At 49.6% G+C, this 16,381-nt stretch overlaps 1 protein-coding gene across 1 annotated transcript in view; it reads right to left on the bottom strand.

Moving 5' to 3' along the window:
- Nucleotides 1-13,184: 13,184 nt before the first annotated feature.
- Nucleotides 13,185-16,381, bottom strand: part of LOC125433716 (BPI fold-containing family B member 3-like) — a 33,276-nt gene continuing 30,079 nt past the window's right edge. Inside the window, exons 12-14 of the mRNA XM_048498466.1 lie at nucleotides 14,767-14,830; nucleotides 14,361-14,437; nucleotides 13,185-13,466 (exon numbers count right to left, since the gene is read on the bottom strand). Coding sequence (XP_048354423.1) covers nucleotides 13,428-13,466; nucleotides 14,361-14,437; nucleotides 14,767-14,830 — 180 coding nt within the window. The 3' untranslated portion in view covers nucleotides 13,185-13,427. The remainder of the gene's footprint in view (nucleotides 13,467-14,360; nucleotides 14,438-14,766; nucleotides 14,831-16,381) is intronic.

The following is a 16,381-nucleotide window of genomic DNA, read 5'->3' as shown; positions in this document are numbered from 1 at the left end:
GTTCTCCTGGAAACCTTCATCATGTTGAATCCTGTTCACCAAGCCCTTGGAGTCTTCAGGAGCCAACCCACTTGCAAAGAAGAATTGGACTTGGCAGTATCAGTAGACCATTCTGTAACTAGAAGGACTTGAAAATGCAACCTGAACAGGACCTTGAAGTGTGATGTTAAATGTTGATGTTTGATGTTATATGTTAAGAAAGTAAACCATTTTGTTTTTAAAATTTGTTGTTGCAAACTCATTCCAAGTTCTGCCCCACAGAACCCACAGATAGAGGTTACACATGCCAAGTGGGTTCAAGTGGGGGGGTGGAGAATTGCCCCCACCCCCGTCTCCTTGGCCCCACCCCGCAAGGCTGCTTTGCCACTGGGCACCCCTTGGCCTGGCCCAGCCCCTCCAGCCCTGGTAGAGGCCGCCACCAGGTGCCCCTCAGTCCTGCCCTATCACGTCTTGCCAGGCAGCTCAAGTCCACTGCTGGCTCAGGTAAGTGGGTCACAAGGAAGTGCAGGGGGGTGCCTGGAGCAGGTGTTTTCTTGGGCGCCATTTTGCCCCGCTACGCCTCTGGTCAGGGCACTCTAGTGTTAGATGCTCTGCATTCGAGCCCTTCGGGGGTGAGGCAGCTTATAAATATAACAACAACTACTACTACTACTACTACTACTACTACTACTACTACTACTACTACTACTACTACTACTATTATTATTATTATTATTATTATTATTATTATTATTATTATTATTATTATTCAGCACCAATTCATTCTAGGTGGCCTGCAAGATCTCTTCCGACTCCATGACCCTGTCAGAGCCTCTCCCGGAAACCCCCTCCTGCTCCGGGAATAATATGGGGGATACGAAATGACGAGTGGAGTCAACAGAAACCAGCTTCCCCCTGGCAGAAAACCATTGGAGATAAACTTGATGTATCCTCAAAACCAGGAAATATTTTCTCGAGGCTGTGACATCCAACCTAGGCAGTTTGGAAGTCTTATGTTACAGGGATTTCCTGTCTTTTAATGGATCGGCTGTTCCTGAGGGTAATCCGGGAGAGCTCTGTTGTGTTCATCCGTCTGACTGGCGTCAACACGGTTGCCTCAATGTTGACGCCTTTGGATTTTGGTCGCTTGAAAGATCTACCTCGGTGGAATGCTACGATGAATGTCACCTCACCGATAAAATGGTCCCCGCATCACAAGAAGGCCTTTGTCCGAGTATGCTGAACAGTTAATACCCACAGCGAGATAAAATGTGTGATTATTTCCTGGCACGAACAAGCGTTACACAAGGGTTACACAATCGGGGGCAGGTACCTTTCCAAATGAAATCCACTCCAAAACTCATCAGCTCACTTTCTTCTGGCCAAAGGAGACAAATTATATAATTCCTCTCCAGTAGAAATTCCTCCAGGAAAAATGTACAGGAGGACCAGGAAGTGCTGACATTAATTGCGAGAATGCGAACACCTGACTTGCAGAAAGGTTGCTTTCATCTAGCCCCGTGGTGGTGAACCTTTGGCACTCCAGATGTTATGGACTACAATTCCCATCAGCCCCTGCCGGCCAATTGGCCATGCTGGCAGGGGCTGATGGGAATTGTACTCCATGACATCTGGAGTGCCAAAGGTAGCCAGAAGATGGTTTTGTGGATTATTGTGTGATTTTTTTAAAGAGGCACTTCTGTTTCGTCGCTTCTCTTTCACCAGAAGAAGAAGAAGAAGAGTTTGGATTTATATCCCCCTTTTCTCTCCTGTAAGGAGACTCAAAGGGGCTGACAATCTCCTTGCCCTTCTTCCCTCACAACAAACACCCTGTGAGGTGGGTGGGGCTGAGAGAGCTCCGAGAAGCTGTGACTAGCCCAAGGTCACCCAGCTGGCGTGTGTGGGAGTGCACAGGCTAATTGAATTCCCCAGATAACCCTCCACAGCTCAGGTGGCAGAGCGGGGAATCAAACCCAGTTCCTCTAGATTAGATACATGAGCTCTTAACCTCCTATGCCACTGCTGCTCACCAAGCTGGATACAAGCCATAAATAACATATCCATCCTCCAGAAGTACGGAGCATAAAAATGCCCCGTCCTTTAAGCTCCCAAACTTCCATATATCCTTTAGGGTGTTTTTCTGAGTTACATCAGAAATCACCTGACCAAAAAAAAAAAGGAATTTGAAAAACAGTGGCTGATTATGCACTGGCGTTCTACCCCACAGTGAGTGTATGGTTCCTGCAAGGCAGAGATTCTCGTACTGACGCCATTAGAGCTGTGTTGTCAGAGATGTAACTACATTAGTACATTAGAGAGGCCAACAAAAACAAAAATGTCATGGTAATGGGTGATTTTAACTATCCCCATAGAAACTGGAAAAATGCATGTTCAGGTCATAGTAAGGAGAGAGCATTCCTGGATATGCTAAATGACTGTGGCTTAGAGCAGATGGTTGTGGAACCAACCAGGGGAGAGGTGATCCTAGATCTAATTCTATGTGGGACCCAGGACCTGGTGCAGGAAGTCAGTGTTGTTGAGCCGATAGGGAACAGCGACCACAATGCTGTCAGATTCAGTATCTCAGCATGCGAACAAGTGGCAACTACTAATGTAGTTACATTCGGCCTTCAGAAAGGGAAATTTCTCAAAGATGAGGGGGATAAAGAGGAAGCTGAAAGGAAAATCAAGAGAGTCAAACTGTCCAGATGCTTGGAGGTTATTTAAAACACAGTAATAAAATGTCAGCTGGAATGTGTTCCACAGGTTAGAAAAGGCACACCCAGTCCAAAAGAAAAGCCACCATGGTTAACAAGAGAGGTTGAGGAAATTATCAGAAAAAAAGAAAATGTCTTTGTGAAATGTATCCAGTTTGGCTGATGAAGAATATGAGAGGGAACACAAACGGTGGCAAAAGAGAAGCAAGTTAGTTGTAAGGGAGGCAAAAAAGGATTATGAGGAACGCATGGCTGCGAACATCAAGACCAGCAACAAACAGTTCTTCATGTAGTCAATTCACGCCGTCAGCCGAAGAACGCAGACTTAGACGCCGAGATAACATCTGGTGGAGATCGCCAAAGCAGCTGGAGACCGGAGGTCCGGTGGTTCCTAGCTTAATCTCCGGCCTGGCCGGTTCCTGGCACCTTTTATTGTTATCCTATTGGGGCTGCAGTAGGAGGGAGGACCGGGGAGTTCCGGGAGAGCGGGAGGTCGGGAGATCATCATGTGATGCATGATCTCATCTGGCTACGTATGGAGAGGAGCCGCGAGACGCTGCCTGGAGCTTCAATCCTCACCTGGGGCAAGACCATTGTCCTCGCCCCTACCGCCTCGTGATTGAGCCAGGCATGTTCGCTTTACCATGACCCGCGGACTCATGGGGATGAGGAGTGGGGTAGCTGGCGACTCAGCAAGGCAAGTCGCGAGGTCCGGCTAATGCCCCTAACGTTTCTACCACGGTGCTGCTTGATCAGCAGTGCATTACTATCATTCCTCCTTTTACATTTTAGGAAAAAAAGGGGTCAAATAAACGCTACTTAGGGCGACGAAAGGACGCTGGTTGTCTCGGCCGCCTGGGTCGAAGCTGACCAAGCTTTAAGCTTGTGTAACATTAGAACTTGGCTGGCGGGTAAGGGAAAATTCGAGGGGCTTGCTTACACATGTTACAGGCAATATTAGACACGCCATTGAAATTTGAAACAAGATCCCATAATCCAGGCATGCCAATAATTAAACCAATGCAAAGCTGTACAATAGCATTTTCAACCATCCTTCCCCAGCAGCCAGCTCCAGAGGGCTGACCACCAATGGGGCAAAAAACATCATACTTCAGGATTAGATACAACCTCTTGCAGCTCACGCGACTTTTATGTGGATCAACTGGGGAATTATTATCAGAAAGATTAAAACAACATTATTATGCGGCTACATTCTCACAACCCTTTGGTGGTGTAACAACAACAAGTAATCAATAGCGCACGATTGTTCAGGGTCAGCTTTGATCGAAAGTTCCTGTTGCCTCGGAGGCCAGGGCCCAGAGCGTGGAGGTGGAGTTGATGGACTTCGCGAGCGGTAACAGGCCAGCCGCCAATAGTCTTAAAGCATTGTAGGAAGCGAAGTCCGGGACTCCCACCAGGAAGTTATGCAGGGAGATCTAATCCTGCTCGAGATACGACACGCCACGTCCGGTTGCGAGGGGTCTAAAGGTAGAGCCAGAGCCGGGCGGGCGGGCGGGCGCCCGGCCCCGGGTGGAGCCTGGGGTAGAACGATGGTGAGGCTTAATTGAGGTAAACAAAGAGTCCCGCAGAGAGTCAAGGAATGTAATTAACGTTTTCTCCTCGCAGGTCCAGAACCAGCCCCTGGGGAGCAGGATGTTCCCAACATGGGGATGTCCTCCCGTGGTGCGCAGTTCCACCTGGTCGGTACCGATGAATGGCCCTCGGTCGTTCCTTCGCTATTGGCTGCCTCGGTGATGCGGGCGAGGTGTTAGGATTCGGTGGTTAGCGCTTACAGTCTTGGTGACAAGAGAGAGAGCGCCGCCGAGGAAGCTGAATGACAGGTCCCCAGTCAAGCCATAGAGTACCCTGATGGAAGAGGCATTCATGAAGGGCAATGAAGCCCAGACTCCGCTAGGGAAGTTCCTCCGGCGCTTTGCAGACGGGAGCAGGCAGGAGCTTAGCAGGCTCCCCGACTTCTAGGCAATTCGGCCCAGGCAGAAGGATGAGACGCTACAGCGCAGCAAAACTGCTCCCAGATGCTGGTCTGGTGAAAGCTCTGCCAGGGTACGACGCCATCGGGCAGGAGGTGCGCAGTAGAGCAGGCAGCGATGGTGGTCGCCGAAAGTTGGCGGTAATGATCGCGAAGGAGAGCTGCGCACAGAGGTTCTCCGGGTGTCTCGCGGTTCTAAATACGCAGCAGCTCTGTGGCTTGGTTGGTGGTCGCTTTGACGCCTCCCCAGGTCAGCCCGGTCTTTGGGCTTGGCATGACGGCGATTGCCTTGTTGAGATCGGCATGGGCGAATCCTCAGGAGAGATGTGTTCCATCTCCGGATGGGGCGAGCCTTTCCTGGCCATTCATTCCGCGGGCTAGCCCGTCATGCATGCGAAGTCGGAGTCCAATAGGGACCTGTAGGAAGAGGTGGACTGAAACACACCCCCCTTTTCCCCAGGTTATGGGGCTGGTCCCGCCCCAGGCTCAAAGCGGATGGCTGGAGATCGGACGAGTTTAGTACAATTTAATACAAGAAGGCTTGTTTGCAAGTCGAAGGTTGCTTTGATGCAATTCGGGGCCGCCTACCCTCTTCTTTTAGTTGTTTGACAGGGAGGGCAGGAGGTGCATGCACCCTGGTGGAATTGGCTTCAGAGCGCCATCAGGGTGCGCTAAGGCGGTAGGGTCCGGTGCCTCGGCGAGGAGCAGGCGGTCCTGGGGATTGTGGGTATGCATGCTTAATCAGCAACACAAAAAGGGGGGGCTTTGGGAGCACCTTTTGGGGGGGGGGATGGTGCATCCGGGAGGAAGCATCAGGCAATGAGTAAAATTCCTCGCGACACACAAAGGAAAAAAAAGGAGGGGGTTCTTTGGCAGGAGTTGCACTTCTACCGCGGACCTTGGTGGCTAATGGTGAAGCTGGATGGTGCTAAATTTTGACCAATTATCTTTGGGATTACCGTCACGAGACGCCTTAAGGGCGAAGCCGCTGAGCCGCCTGGCCTTTAACGCGTATTGATAAAGTTGCCAGGCTTGGCAGCCATAACCCAAACGTGGTTGCATAGCGCATAATGGCGCAGCTCCCTTTAAACTGGGCCTGTCCTGCATAAAAGGCGTATCAGGATCGGCTCAGATTTTCCTTAATCCAGGGAGGGCCAGTCAGCCACTGGCCCTCCTACCACTGGCTCAAAACAGAAGGAGAAGAGGAGGAGAGGGAGACAGTTTCACGGAAATTAGCGCAGTCTTTGAAGGCAGAACATTGGGGATCAGTGATCTGTGACGTTTTACCTCCATCCCAGACCAGAGTCGCTTAACCCGACTCATGAGGTCCCTTCCCCTGCAGAGATTGACATGGATGTCTAAAACGCATGGGCGACTGTGAGCGTCGCCGGTGCCCCTGGGCTGTTGACCGCGGACAGGCGGATGTCTGCCTCGCTGCTTCGTTCCCCCACCCCAGATGTGCGGGCAAAGCTCGGTCGCTTCACTGGTCGGGCCACTCGGCTGCTCTGATGACGGTAACATCAGCCGGTGTCCACTCAGGCCCTTGAACTTACATCCTTCTACATGGCGAAGCTCCAGGTATGGGCGGAGCTCCCGAGAAGCGCCTCCACAATCGCACGGTGGTGTAGGCTGCCCATGTTGGCTGCTGGGGCCTCGAGTCTTTATTGGTCGCAGCGGCAGCGATAAGAGGATCGCTGAGCTTTCAGCTGGCTCCGGCAACTCCTCGTGGATGTTTGTCCAGACCTGGAGATGGATGTCCTTGGTGCGTGAGTCGACACTGGGACGATGAACAGTCCTCGTTCAAGGGTAGATTCGGGCAGCACGCTAGCCCAATAGTCCCGGTAGGATGGGCTCATCGTGACTGGGTTAGCGACAAGAACCCCGTGGGGGAACTTAAAGCGAGATGGGCTGGGTGCATGCAGCCGCAGATGCCACGAGAGGGCGTGGTTTTGGCAGGGCCTTGGTGTTTGGCCAGTCTGCTCAGTACTCCTCCTTGGTCCTGGTTGGGGAGACGCCTGGCGGAGCTCCGACGGGCAGTCAAGCTCCAGCGGAAGCCTTTCTGGCAACGCGGGCACCGGTTTTGGTGGCCTTCTCTCCTGGGAGGACCTCCTCCATCGGGGTTGTAGGCCCCCCACCGCTGCCTACACTCCTTCTCGAAGTGTCCCGATCTGCCGCGAGTTAAAGCAGTCATCCTGAGACTGCCTCCACGGTGGAGAGCAGCGCGGAGGAGGCTAGCTTGGTGGGGCTGGAGGATCCGGAGGTCCCGGCAAGCCTTAAGCATGTCGGGCCAGTTCAGGATTTTGCCCAGGCCCGCGGATCGCCTCTGCACCTCGCGAGGCGCTCTCCTTGGCGAGGCGATGAGGAGCCTGCTTTGGGCCTCGCCATCTACCTGCCTCCTCTGAGCGCCTCCCTGAGCCTGGGTTCCACAAACTCTCGCATAGGCCTCTTGGGGTTTTGCCGGATGGAGGAGAAACTCTGGGTTGGCTGGCCGGGCGCTGGGGACTTAACAAAATGCCTTATAGGCACGTCTCCAGAGGCTTACCGGCAAGGGTGCGCCCTCCTCGCGAATCGACCGCGGTGCTGGCTTAAAGCCCGGGTTTGAAGTTTCGCGCCGTGGGCGGTAGGCCGCCAGAGGTGGCTGCCTGTTGAAATGCTGGCGAACTTCACTTTCCCAGACTACAAAATTCGCGCGAGGGCTCAGGAGCAGCGGTAAAGGTGGTCTTCCCAGCCCGCCTGGAACCATTAGGTGGTTCCCGCGATGGCCTCCAGCATGCCTCTCACGAGGGGCTAGGTGACTCTACGCCCGCATTGCTTTGGCGGAGCCAGTGAGTGATGTTATAGCTTAAAGGGCGTAATCATAACTCAATAATGACGCCACCTCCCCTCAGCATCTGTGAAGTGGATCGGGCACAATGCAAGAATCTCGCACGCCTTCCGTCAGGGTTTTTTCTCCGCAGATCGCGGGCTAATAATGCTCTATGAAAGCTTGAAACCCGCTTGGCTACGCGGGCGCTGACGGAGGTGCAGTGGCTTCGGAAAAATGAAGGAGTAGGGAGGGGCGCTCGAGCCGCTGAGTATTTGAATTGGGTGAATGGAGCCAGGGGCAGAAGGAGGACAGGTTCAATAGTGCGATGAGAAAATTCGGTTGAAATTGAAGGTGAAAGATCGAAGGAGGGCGCCTACAAAGTGGAGCCATATTCAGAGGCCGATGCTTACAAAACATTGCCTCCATCGCCAGTAGCAGCCGGCGATCGGCGCTGCAGGCCTGCGCTTAAGAGTGCGCCTCGGCGTTTTCCCAGTCCTAAGATTCACCGTCCCCTCTGCGCAAATTGGCGGACACCAGAGCTCAATCTCCTCGCCAACCAATTTGCTATCTCTTTACGGGACCTCGCCGCATTTCTAATCACCAGTTCGCCAACGTTTGTCATAAGCCCCGCTTTGGTAAGCTCCCATATCACCGGTGTTCCATCGACAGAGAGTGTCCTAGGACGCGGTTCTGATGCTACCATCCAGAGGACAGGCGACATACCGGAACGGGTGGTCCTGGATGCCGACATCCAGCGACTTCTGCATCGCCGCCCTTCCCAGGCTAATGGAGCAGGGTGGAGGTTCGAGGATTCCCCGGTTTCGCACCAGCTTGTAGTCGCACTCCACGCGGTCAGCTGCAGAACCAGACGAGACGCCGGAGATAACATCTGAGATCGCCAGCAGCGGAGACCGAGGTCCGTTCCTAGCTTTAATCTCCGCCTGCCGTTCCTGGCACCTTTATTGTTATCCTATTGGGGGGTGTGTAGAGGAGGACCGGGGAGTTCCGGCAGAGCGGGAGGGCGGGAGTTCATCATGTGATGCATGATCTCATCTGCCTACGTGCGGAGAGGATGAAGCTGCCTGGAGCCTAATCCTCACCTGGGGCAAGACCATTGTCCCTGCTACCTCGGGTGATTGAGCCAGGCACCATGACCCGTGACTCATGGGGGGATGAGGAGTGGGGCGACCAGCAAGGCCAGAGTCCGCTGGCGCCCCAACGCCGTTTCACGGTGCTGCGCGATCAGCAGTGCATTACATTCAAGTACATCAAAAGCAGGAAGCCAGCAAGGGAAGCGGTGGTGGGCCCTTAGATGACAAAGGAACAAAGGGTGTGCTAAAAGATGGCAGGGGAGATTGCAGAGAAGCTGAATGAATTCCTTGCATCTGTTCACCCAAGAGGAGGTGAGAACATTCCCAATCTGAACCAAGCTTCTTAGGAGGCTTAATCCGAGGAACTAGCTACGGTTAGTGGTAGACAAGAAGAAGTTCTGGCAGCCATTGATAAACTAAATGCTACCAAATCCTGCCCAGATTGCATTCACCCAAGAGTTCTTAAAGAGCCAAGCATGAAATTGCTGATCTTCTCACTTTAATATGCAATCCTATCTCGAATCAGGCTCCATCCCTGAAGACTGAAGATGGCCAATGTCACACCAATCTTTAAGAAAGATCTAGGGGACCCGGAAATTACAGGCCAGTCAGTTTGACATCTGTTCTGGTAAATTAGTAGAATCTATCATTAAAGATAACATTATAAAACATGTAGAAAAGCAAGACCTGCTGAGAAAGAGTCAGCATGGCTTTTGCAGAGGCAAACTTGCCTTACAAACTTACTAGAGTTCTTTGAGGGTGTAAACAGGCATGTGGACAGGGGTGAACCGTGACATTGTCTACTTGATTTCCGTGCTTTTTGACAAAGTTCCTCACCAGAGACTGCTGAGAAAACTCAGCAATGAAGGAATAAGAGGAAGTCCTCCCATGGATTAAAAAAAACTGGTTGAGAAACAGAAACAAAAGAGGGTGTAAATGGGAAGTTCCCTACTACCGGAAAGATGTCGGGAGTGGTGTCCCCTGCTGATCCGCTTTGGGACCAGTGCCTAACCACCCAAACAGTCCTGAAGTAGGGTGGGTAGCCGGTTGGCCAAGCTTCTGCAGATGATACCAAATTATGCAGGGTGGTGAGAACTACTAAAGACGCTACATCTGCCGACCTTTGATAAATTTGGTGAGTGGGCTCAGAAATGGCAAATGCAGTTCAATGTAGCAAAATGTAAAGTGATGCAATAATAGGGCAAAACTAAACTTCACATACACGCCACAGGGGTCAAAGCGCTATCAGTCACAGACCAGGAAAAGGGATTTAGGCCTTAGTTGATAGTTCCATGGAATGTCAATCAATACGCAGCTGTGAAAAAAAGGCAACTCATGCCAGGGATCATTAGAAAAGGAATTGATATTAACCGTAAAGATACGTTTTATAGTAGTATATTGTAAATTAGTTTGGTCGTACGATCAAAAGATATTGAGGAGATAGGCAGTATGAGTACAGTGATGATTAGATTGAGTTAGATGCAGTTTTGGGACTCTTTAGTTTGGAGGAGTATGTTAAGGGGATATGATTGAAGTCTATAATGATAAGGTAGGTCAGATACCAGTTCTTCTTTCTCAATAATATTAGAACCAAATTATTGAAAATGCTGGGAAGAATTAGATTAACAGCGAAACACTTCTTTCAGCACGATAAAGGCCACAGGTGGTGATGGCCACTGACCCCGGAGAGTTTTTGCGCGGGCTTGACAGATCTCATGGAGGAGAAGTCGATCTGGCTGGCCAATCTTGACCCTCCTGATCTGGAGATTGCAGTCGTTTTAACAGACCAGGGTGATCAGGAGCAACAAAGTCGCGAGAAGGCCATTATGCTCAATATCTCACATGAGCCTTCAGCAGCAGTTTGAAATACTGCGAGTAGCAGAGAGCTGGACTAGATGGACTTTGGTCTGATCCAGCTGACTTGTTCTTATGTTCTTATGTTCTTATGTTCTTATGAGATCCCTGATGCCCTGTAGTTTGCAAGAGCAGGGAAGCAGCAAGGTTTTCCTCATGCTGTGGGACTTCCCTCCATCCAGGTGACTCTGGACAGCAAGGGACAAGGTTGGTTTGCTTTTTAAAAGCCCTTTATAAGAACATAAGAACATAAGAACAAGCCAGCTGGATCAGACCAGAGTCCATCTAGTCCAGCTCTCTGTTACTCGCAGTGGCCCACCAGGTGCCTTTGGGAGCTCACCTGCAGGAGGTGAAAGCAATGGCCTTCTGCTGCTGCTGCTCCCGAGCACCTGGTCTGCTAAGGCATTTTGCTGCTGAGGCATTTGCAATCTGAGATCAAGGAGGATCAAGATTGGTAGTCATTAATCAACTTCTCCTCCATAAATCTGTCCAAGCCTCTTTTAAAGCTATCCAGGTTAGTGGCAATCACCACCTCCTGTGGCAGCATATTCCAAACACCAATCACACATTGTGTGAAGAAGTGTTTCCTTTGATTAGTCCTAATTCTTCCCCCCGCATTTTCAATGGATGCCTCTGGGTCTAGTATTGTGAGAAAGAGAGAAAAAATTTCTCGGGTCAACATTTTTTTCTACCCCAGGCATTACAGATCATCATATTCTCCCTCAGATGTCTCCTCTCCAACCAAAGAGTCTCCAAACGCAGCCTTCTCTCATCGAAGGTGCTCCAGTCCCTCAATCATCCCCGTTGCCCTTCTTCGCAATTTTTTCGGTCTCTTCGAGCATCTTTTGAGATGTGGCTACACCAGAACTGAACACAGTAATCCGAAAGTGCGGTCGCATCTACACGGCTTTATATATGGGCATGACAATCTTTGCAGGCCTCACTGCCGGAAATGCAAAGCTGCTTAGTTCTTGACCTGGTCTCTGCTGCCCCGCCTCAAAAAAACTTTTGAAGAGCCTCGTTCACCCCTCACAGTATTCAAGCGGTTGCACCACTGCTGAGATATGGCATGACAATCTTTTGCTGTTTTATTCTCAATTCCTTTCCTAATGATCCCCAGCATAGAGTTTGCCTTTTTCACAGCTGCCAGGCATTGAGTTGCCATTCCCTTTAAAGGTAATATCGATATCAATTACATCAACATTATGGAGGCCACTTTCGTGGATTTTCGGTACTTATGGTTTCTGTCGATCCCTGAGAGCTAAGGGAGGGGGCTTAAAATGCAAAACCCACAAAAGCTGCCTCCATAATATTGATTACAATCAATATCGATATTACCTTTAAAGGGTAATAGCGCTCTTCCCTTTTGACTTTCCATCTTTCCTTTTGAGCAACTTGGGGGCAGGCAGTCGTGAGGTAGCTCCTCAGGTTTAAACAGGGGCATGTGAGGAGACCCCTCTGTGGAGGGTCTTTGGGACTAGGAACACCCCAGAAAGCACTCCATGCATAATGGGCTTCTGTCCAAATTGTCAGAAGGTTCTTTCAGGAGGTAGCCATTTTGGCCTGCAGGAGAAGTTCAACATTCAAACCCAGGAGGACCTTAGACACCAGCAAGATTTTCAAGTCATGAGTTTTTAGGAATCAAAGCTCTGATGAATCAGATGATGGGAACTTTGATAACTCAAAAATTCATACCCTAGAACAGTGATGGTAAACCTTTTTGAGACCGAGTGCCCAATTTGTAACCCAAAACCCACTTATTTATCACAAAGTGCCAACACGGCAATTTAACCTGGACACTGGGGTTTTAGTTTAGAAAAAACGGTTGGCTCGGAGGTGTGCGTTACTCAGGAGTAAGCTTAGTCAAGCAACCGTACAATGCTTCAAATGGGTGAATCACAATCATAGGAGGGTTTACTCAGAAGCAAGCCCCATTGCCAGCAACTGGAAGCTACTCCCAGGTAAAGGATCATGCCCAGATCTGCCTAGATGTGTGTGTGCGGGGGTGTGTGTGTGATTTTCCACCTCCCACATGCAGTGAACTCTGATGCGCGAAAAGTGCCCACAGAGAGAGGGGCTCTGAAGGCCACCTCCTCTGCGCTACAGGTTCGCCACCACTGCCCTAGAAAATCTTGTTGGCCTCTAAAATGCTGCTGTGCTCAAATCTAGTTGTAAAAAGACTGTGGAAATAATAAAATTTAGAGAAATGTTGGCATTTTTACCCAGGTGTTACTGCAACAATTACCAACTACCTCAAGCAGGAAGCAGGCCTATCCTGGGTTTGGGCGGTCAGCTGGCGGGGGAGGGGACTTGCTTGGCAAGACTAGATAAGCTGAAGAGCCACAGGCAGTGGCGTAGGGGGACAAATGGCTCCTAGGGCAAAATGGACACACACACATAATACCCGGCCCCCGCATGACTCAATGGGAGCTTATGCTGGTGCGGTCCCCGATGTCCCATTGCAGGCCACGCCACTTTCAAGATGGTTCTAGGGCAGTGATGGCGAACCTTGGCACTCTCTAGAGGTTATGGACTGCATGGTTTCATCAGCCCTCACAGCATGGCCAATTGGCAGGGGCTGATGGGAATTGTAGTCCATAACATCTGGAGTGCCAAAGGTTCACCACCACGGGTCTAGGGTTATCAGTTTGGGTTGGGAAATGTGTATCTGGTTATCTTCATTCCTCACAAGACGCTCTTTTCGGCCCTTTCAAAGCCACCACAACAGACAGAAACACACCAACAGATGCCGGGCAAGTGACAGCCTTTTATTGGAATTTGGTACACAAGAGCTGCGTGGTTCTTGGAGCGGATTTGCTGCGCCGCATTTGATTGGGCAGCAGCCCATTGAGAAGCAGAAAGGGTCTAAGCTGAAGTTCCTTCTTTCACAGCCAAAGTGCACGAAGAGAACTGCAAGACAGCGGTATCATGGGGAAAAGTGGGAAGCCGGGATTCTTCTGCAGTATTTCACAGCAAAGGGGAGCATTCCTTTAGTGCAGCTTCGGAGTCGTACCGACCACAAGGGCGTTCTGTAAGGGAGCAAAGAAGCACAACAGTCAAAACAGAGCTGGTCCCCTTCTCGCCCCCTTCCACCTCATCCCCTGTGTGGTCCATCTCCAAGGACCATCTCCATCCATAAGTCCCTGTGGCCAGTGGTGGGATCCAAAAATTTCAGTAACAGGTTCCCATGGTGGTGGGATTCAAACAGTGGCGTAGCGCCAATGGGGCTGGGTGGGGCAATTTATCGGGCATGGCAGCGAGACATTTGGTAGGGGCATTAATAATTTCTCTGTTACTGTAAAAAACTCTTACTGTAAAAAAAAAGTTCCTAATTTCCAGCTGGTATCTTTCTGTCCATAATTTAAACTCATTCTAGCAAGTCCTATCGTCTACTGCCAACAGAAACAACTACTTCTCCTCTTAACCACTGCCTACAAATACTTTAATACTTTCAAATACTTAATTTTGTTTCTAGAAATCAAAAGAAGGATACTTTCCTTAAACAACTTTCCTTTAAAAAAACGCTCCCGTTTCCCATGGTAACACAAGTTCCAATCACGATCGAGGAGCGAGACAGGCACCAAGATGATCCCACCCACTTAGCTCGGTTCCAGGGGGGCCATTAGAAGTTGCTGTGTGCGGACAGCCTGGAATCGCCCTCCACTGAAGGGAACCGAGTCAACCTTAGCTCCCTTCTGTAGTGCGGAAAGCCCCTGAGAAGAGTTTTTGGTGCTATTTATTGCAGCGGCAGGATATAAACATTTCAATCAATAAGTATGTGCCCAAACGAAATTCTGGGAAATAGGAGTGAATTAATTTCTCCTAGAAAATGGAAAAATGAGGTTGGCTCTGAGCTTGCCCAGGTGGATTCTGGAACATCATAAATCTACTCAAAGGTTTGCTGGAATCGACTTAGCTCTTACTTGAACAACAGAGACGGCAGCATCATCAAAGTTCAAATTGAACAGCTTAGGGAGAGGAATTCCGATCTCCAACGCACCTGAAAAAGAACCGGGGGGCGGGGCGGGGGGGGAATATTTATTTAGAGTTGCCAACTTCCAGGCGGGTCCTGGAGATCACCTGGAGACACAACTGATCTCCAGACTATAGAGATCACTTCTGCTGGAGAACATGGCAGTTTTGGAGGGGGAATTCTACAATTATGCCCCCATGAGGTCTCTCGCTTCCCCAAACTCCCCCCTCCCAAGCTCCACCCCAGATCTCCAAGATATTCCCAACCCAGCTCTGGCAAGCCTATACACTTAGCTTCCTGATAGGGTTGTGACCCAAATGCAGAACTCCGGCCACAGCAGGATATGGCAGCCGTACCATTGAGAATTGGCAGATATTCAGAGACAAGCAAGTTTGTGATCCAGCCTTGAAGGACACCAACCTGCAAAAGAGACAGAGAGTTTAGATCCGTGATGGTGAACCTTTGGCCAATTGGCCATGCTGGGAATTGTAGTCCATAACATCTGGAGTGCCAAAGGTTCACCACCACTGGTTTAGATTGTCAGGTGGTAGAAGGAAGCACACTCTCTGGGGGTTCTTTCCAAGTGCTTTCCCAAATATTCTCCATCCGTCAGGCATTAAGATGGAAGCTGCCATCATCATCATCATCATCATCATCATCATCATCATCATCATCATCATCATCATCATCATCATCATCATCATCATCATCATCATCATCATCATCATCATCATCATCATTTATTTAATTAACTAGCTAACTAGCTAACTAGCTAATTAACTAATTAATTGAATTTAATAGACCGCCCTACCCCCAAAGGGCTCAGACTTGAAGGTTTGGGAGGTCTAAGTTAAGGAAAGCTGGGGAATTCCACAAATTATATAATATAAAACCCCACACAAATACTGAAATATATCTTCAGTGTTCCTATGTTGAGGACAGACTTAACCATCTACGAAGATAGTTCCAGAGGGTAGCCATATTGGTCTGCAATAGAACAACTTGTTTTGAATCCAGTAGCGCCTAAGAAACCAATCAAATTTTCGGTGCATGAGCTTTCAAGAGCCAAAGGTTTGACTCGTGAAAGTTCATACGCTGACAATCTGATTGGTTTCTAAGGTGCTACTGGAGTCGAACCATCGTGTCCAATTAAACCAGCCTGTCTTTGAATGATGGTTTCATGTTTGCTTCCCAGTTGTAGTAAAGTTAGCCTCCAGTTTACCGGAGAGTTACGAATACAGAAATGTCTTGTCGAAGGCTTTCACGGCTAGATTCAATTGGTTCTGGGAATTGGGTTTTTTCCACAATATCCTGGCGATGGTCTAATGGATTTTGTTCACTACGCGTTTCCTCACTTCCTGTGATAGGCTGGCATCTTCAGAGCACGTCTGAAGATGCCAGCCACGGATGCAGGCGAAACGTTAGGAACAAAATCCACCAGACCACGGCCACACAGCCCGGAAAACCCACCAGAACCAGAATACAGAAATGCTTTCACATTTGTATCTATGTAACACATAATGAAGCCTTCTATATCCCATGGAAATGTTCTCCAAGTCAACGAATCCCTTTTTGCAAATTCAGGGATATCTTCCTACACCAGCGTGGCATAGTGCTTAAGAGAGGTGGGTTCTGTTCTTGCGACCTGGGTTCGATTCCCTGCTCCTCCACATGGGTGACCTTGGAATAGTTACAGTTTTCTCAGAACTCTCATTCCTGCCTACTTCACAAGGTTCTGTTGTGGGGAGGGAAGGGAAGGCAATTGGAAATCACTCTGGGACTCCTTACAGGTTCCAGATAGTTCCAGGAAAGTGGGGTATAAAAAGCAATTCTTCTCCTACAGCGGTCCATGTGGCAAGAATCTCACGTAAAATTTAATTCAGTTCAGTGGATCAACAAGGGGCTTTTTCGCACACACGGTTTGTTCTTGATTTAATATATGAGGTCAAGCCACGGTGTTTCTGGCCTTTT

The sequence above is a fragment of the Sphaerodactylus townsendi genome, linkage group LG05 (genome assembly GCF_021028975.2).
Source record: "Sphaerodactylus townsendi isolate TG3544 linkage group LG05, MPM_Stown_v2.3, whole genome shotgun sequence".
Taxonomy (NCBI): Eukaryota; Metazoa; Chordata; class Lepidosauria; order Squamata; family Sphaerodactylidae; genus Sphaerodactylus; species Sphaerodactylus townsendi.
This window is presented reverse-complemented; position numbering and strand designations above follow the sequence as displayed.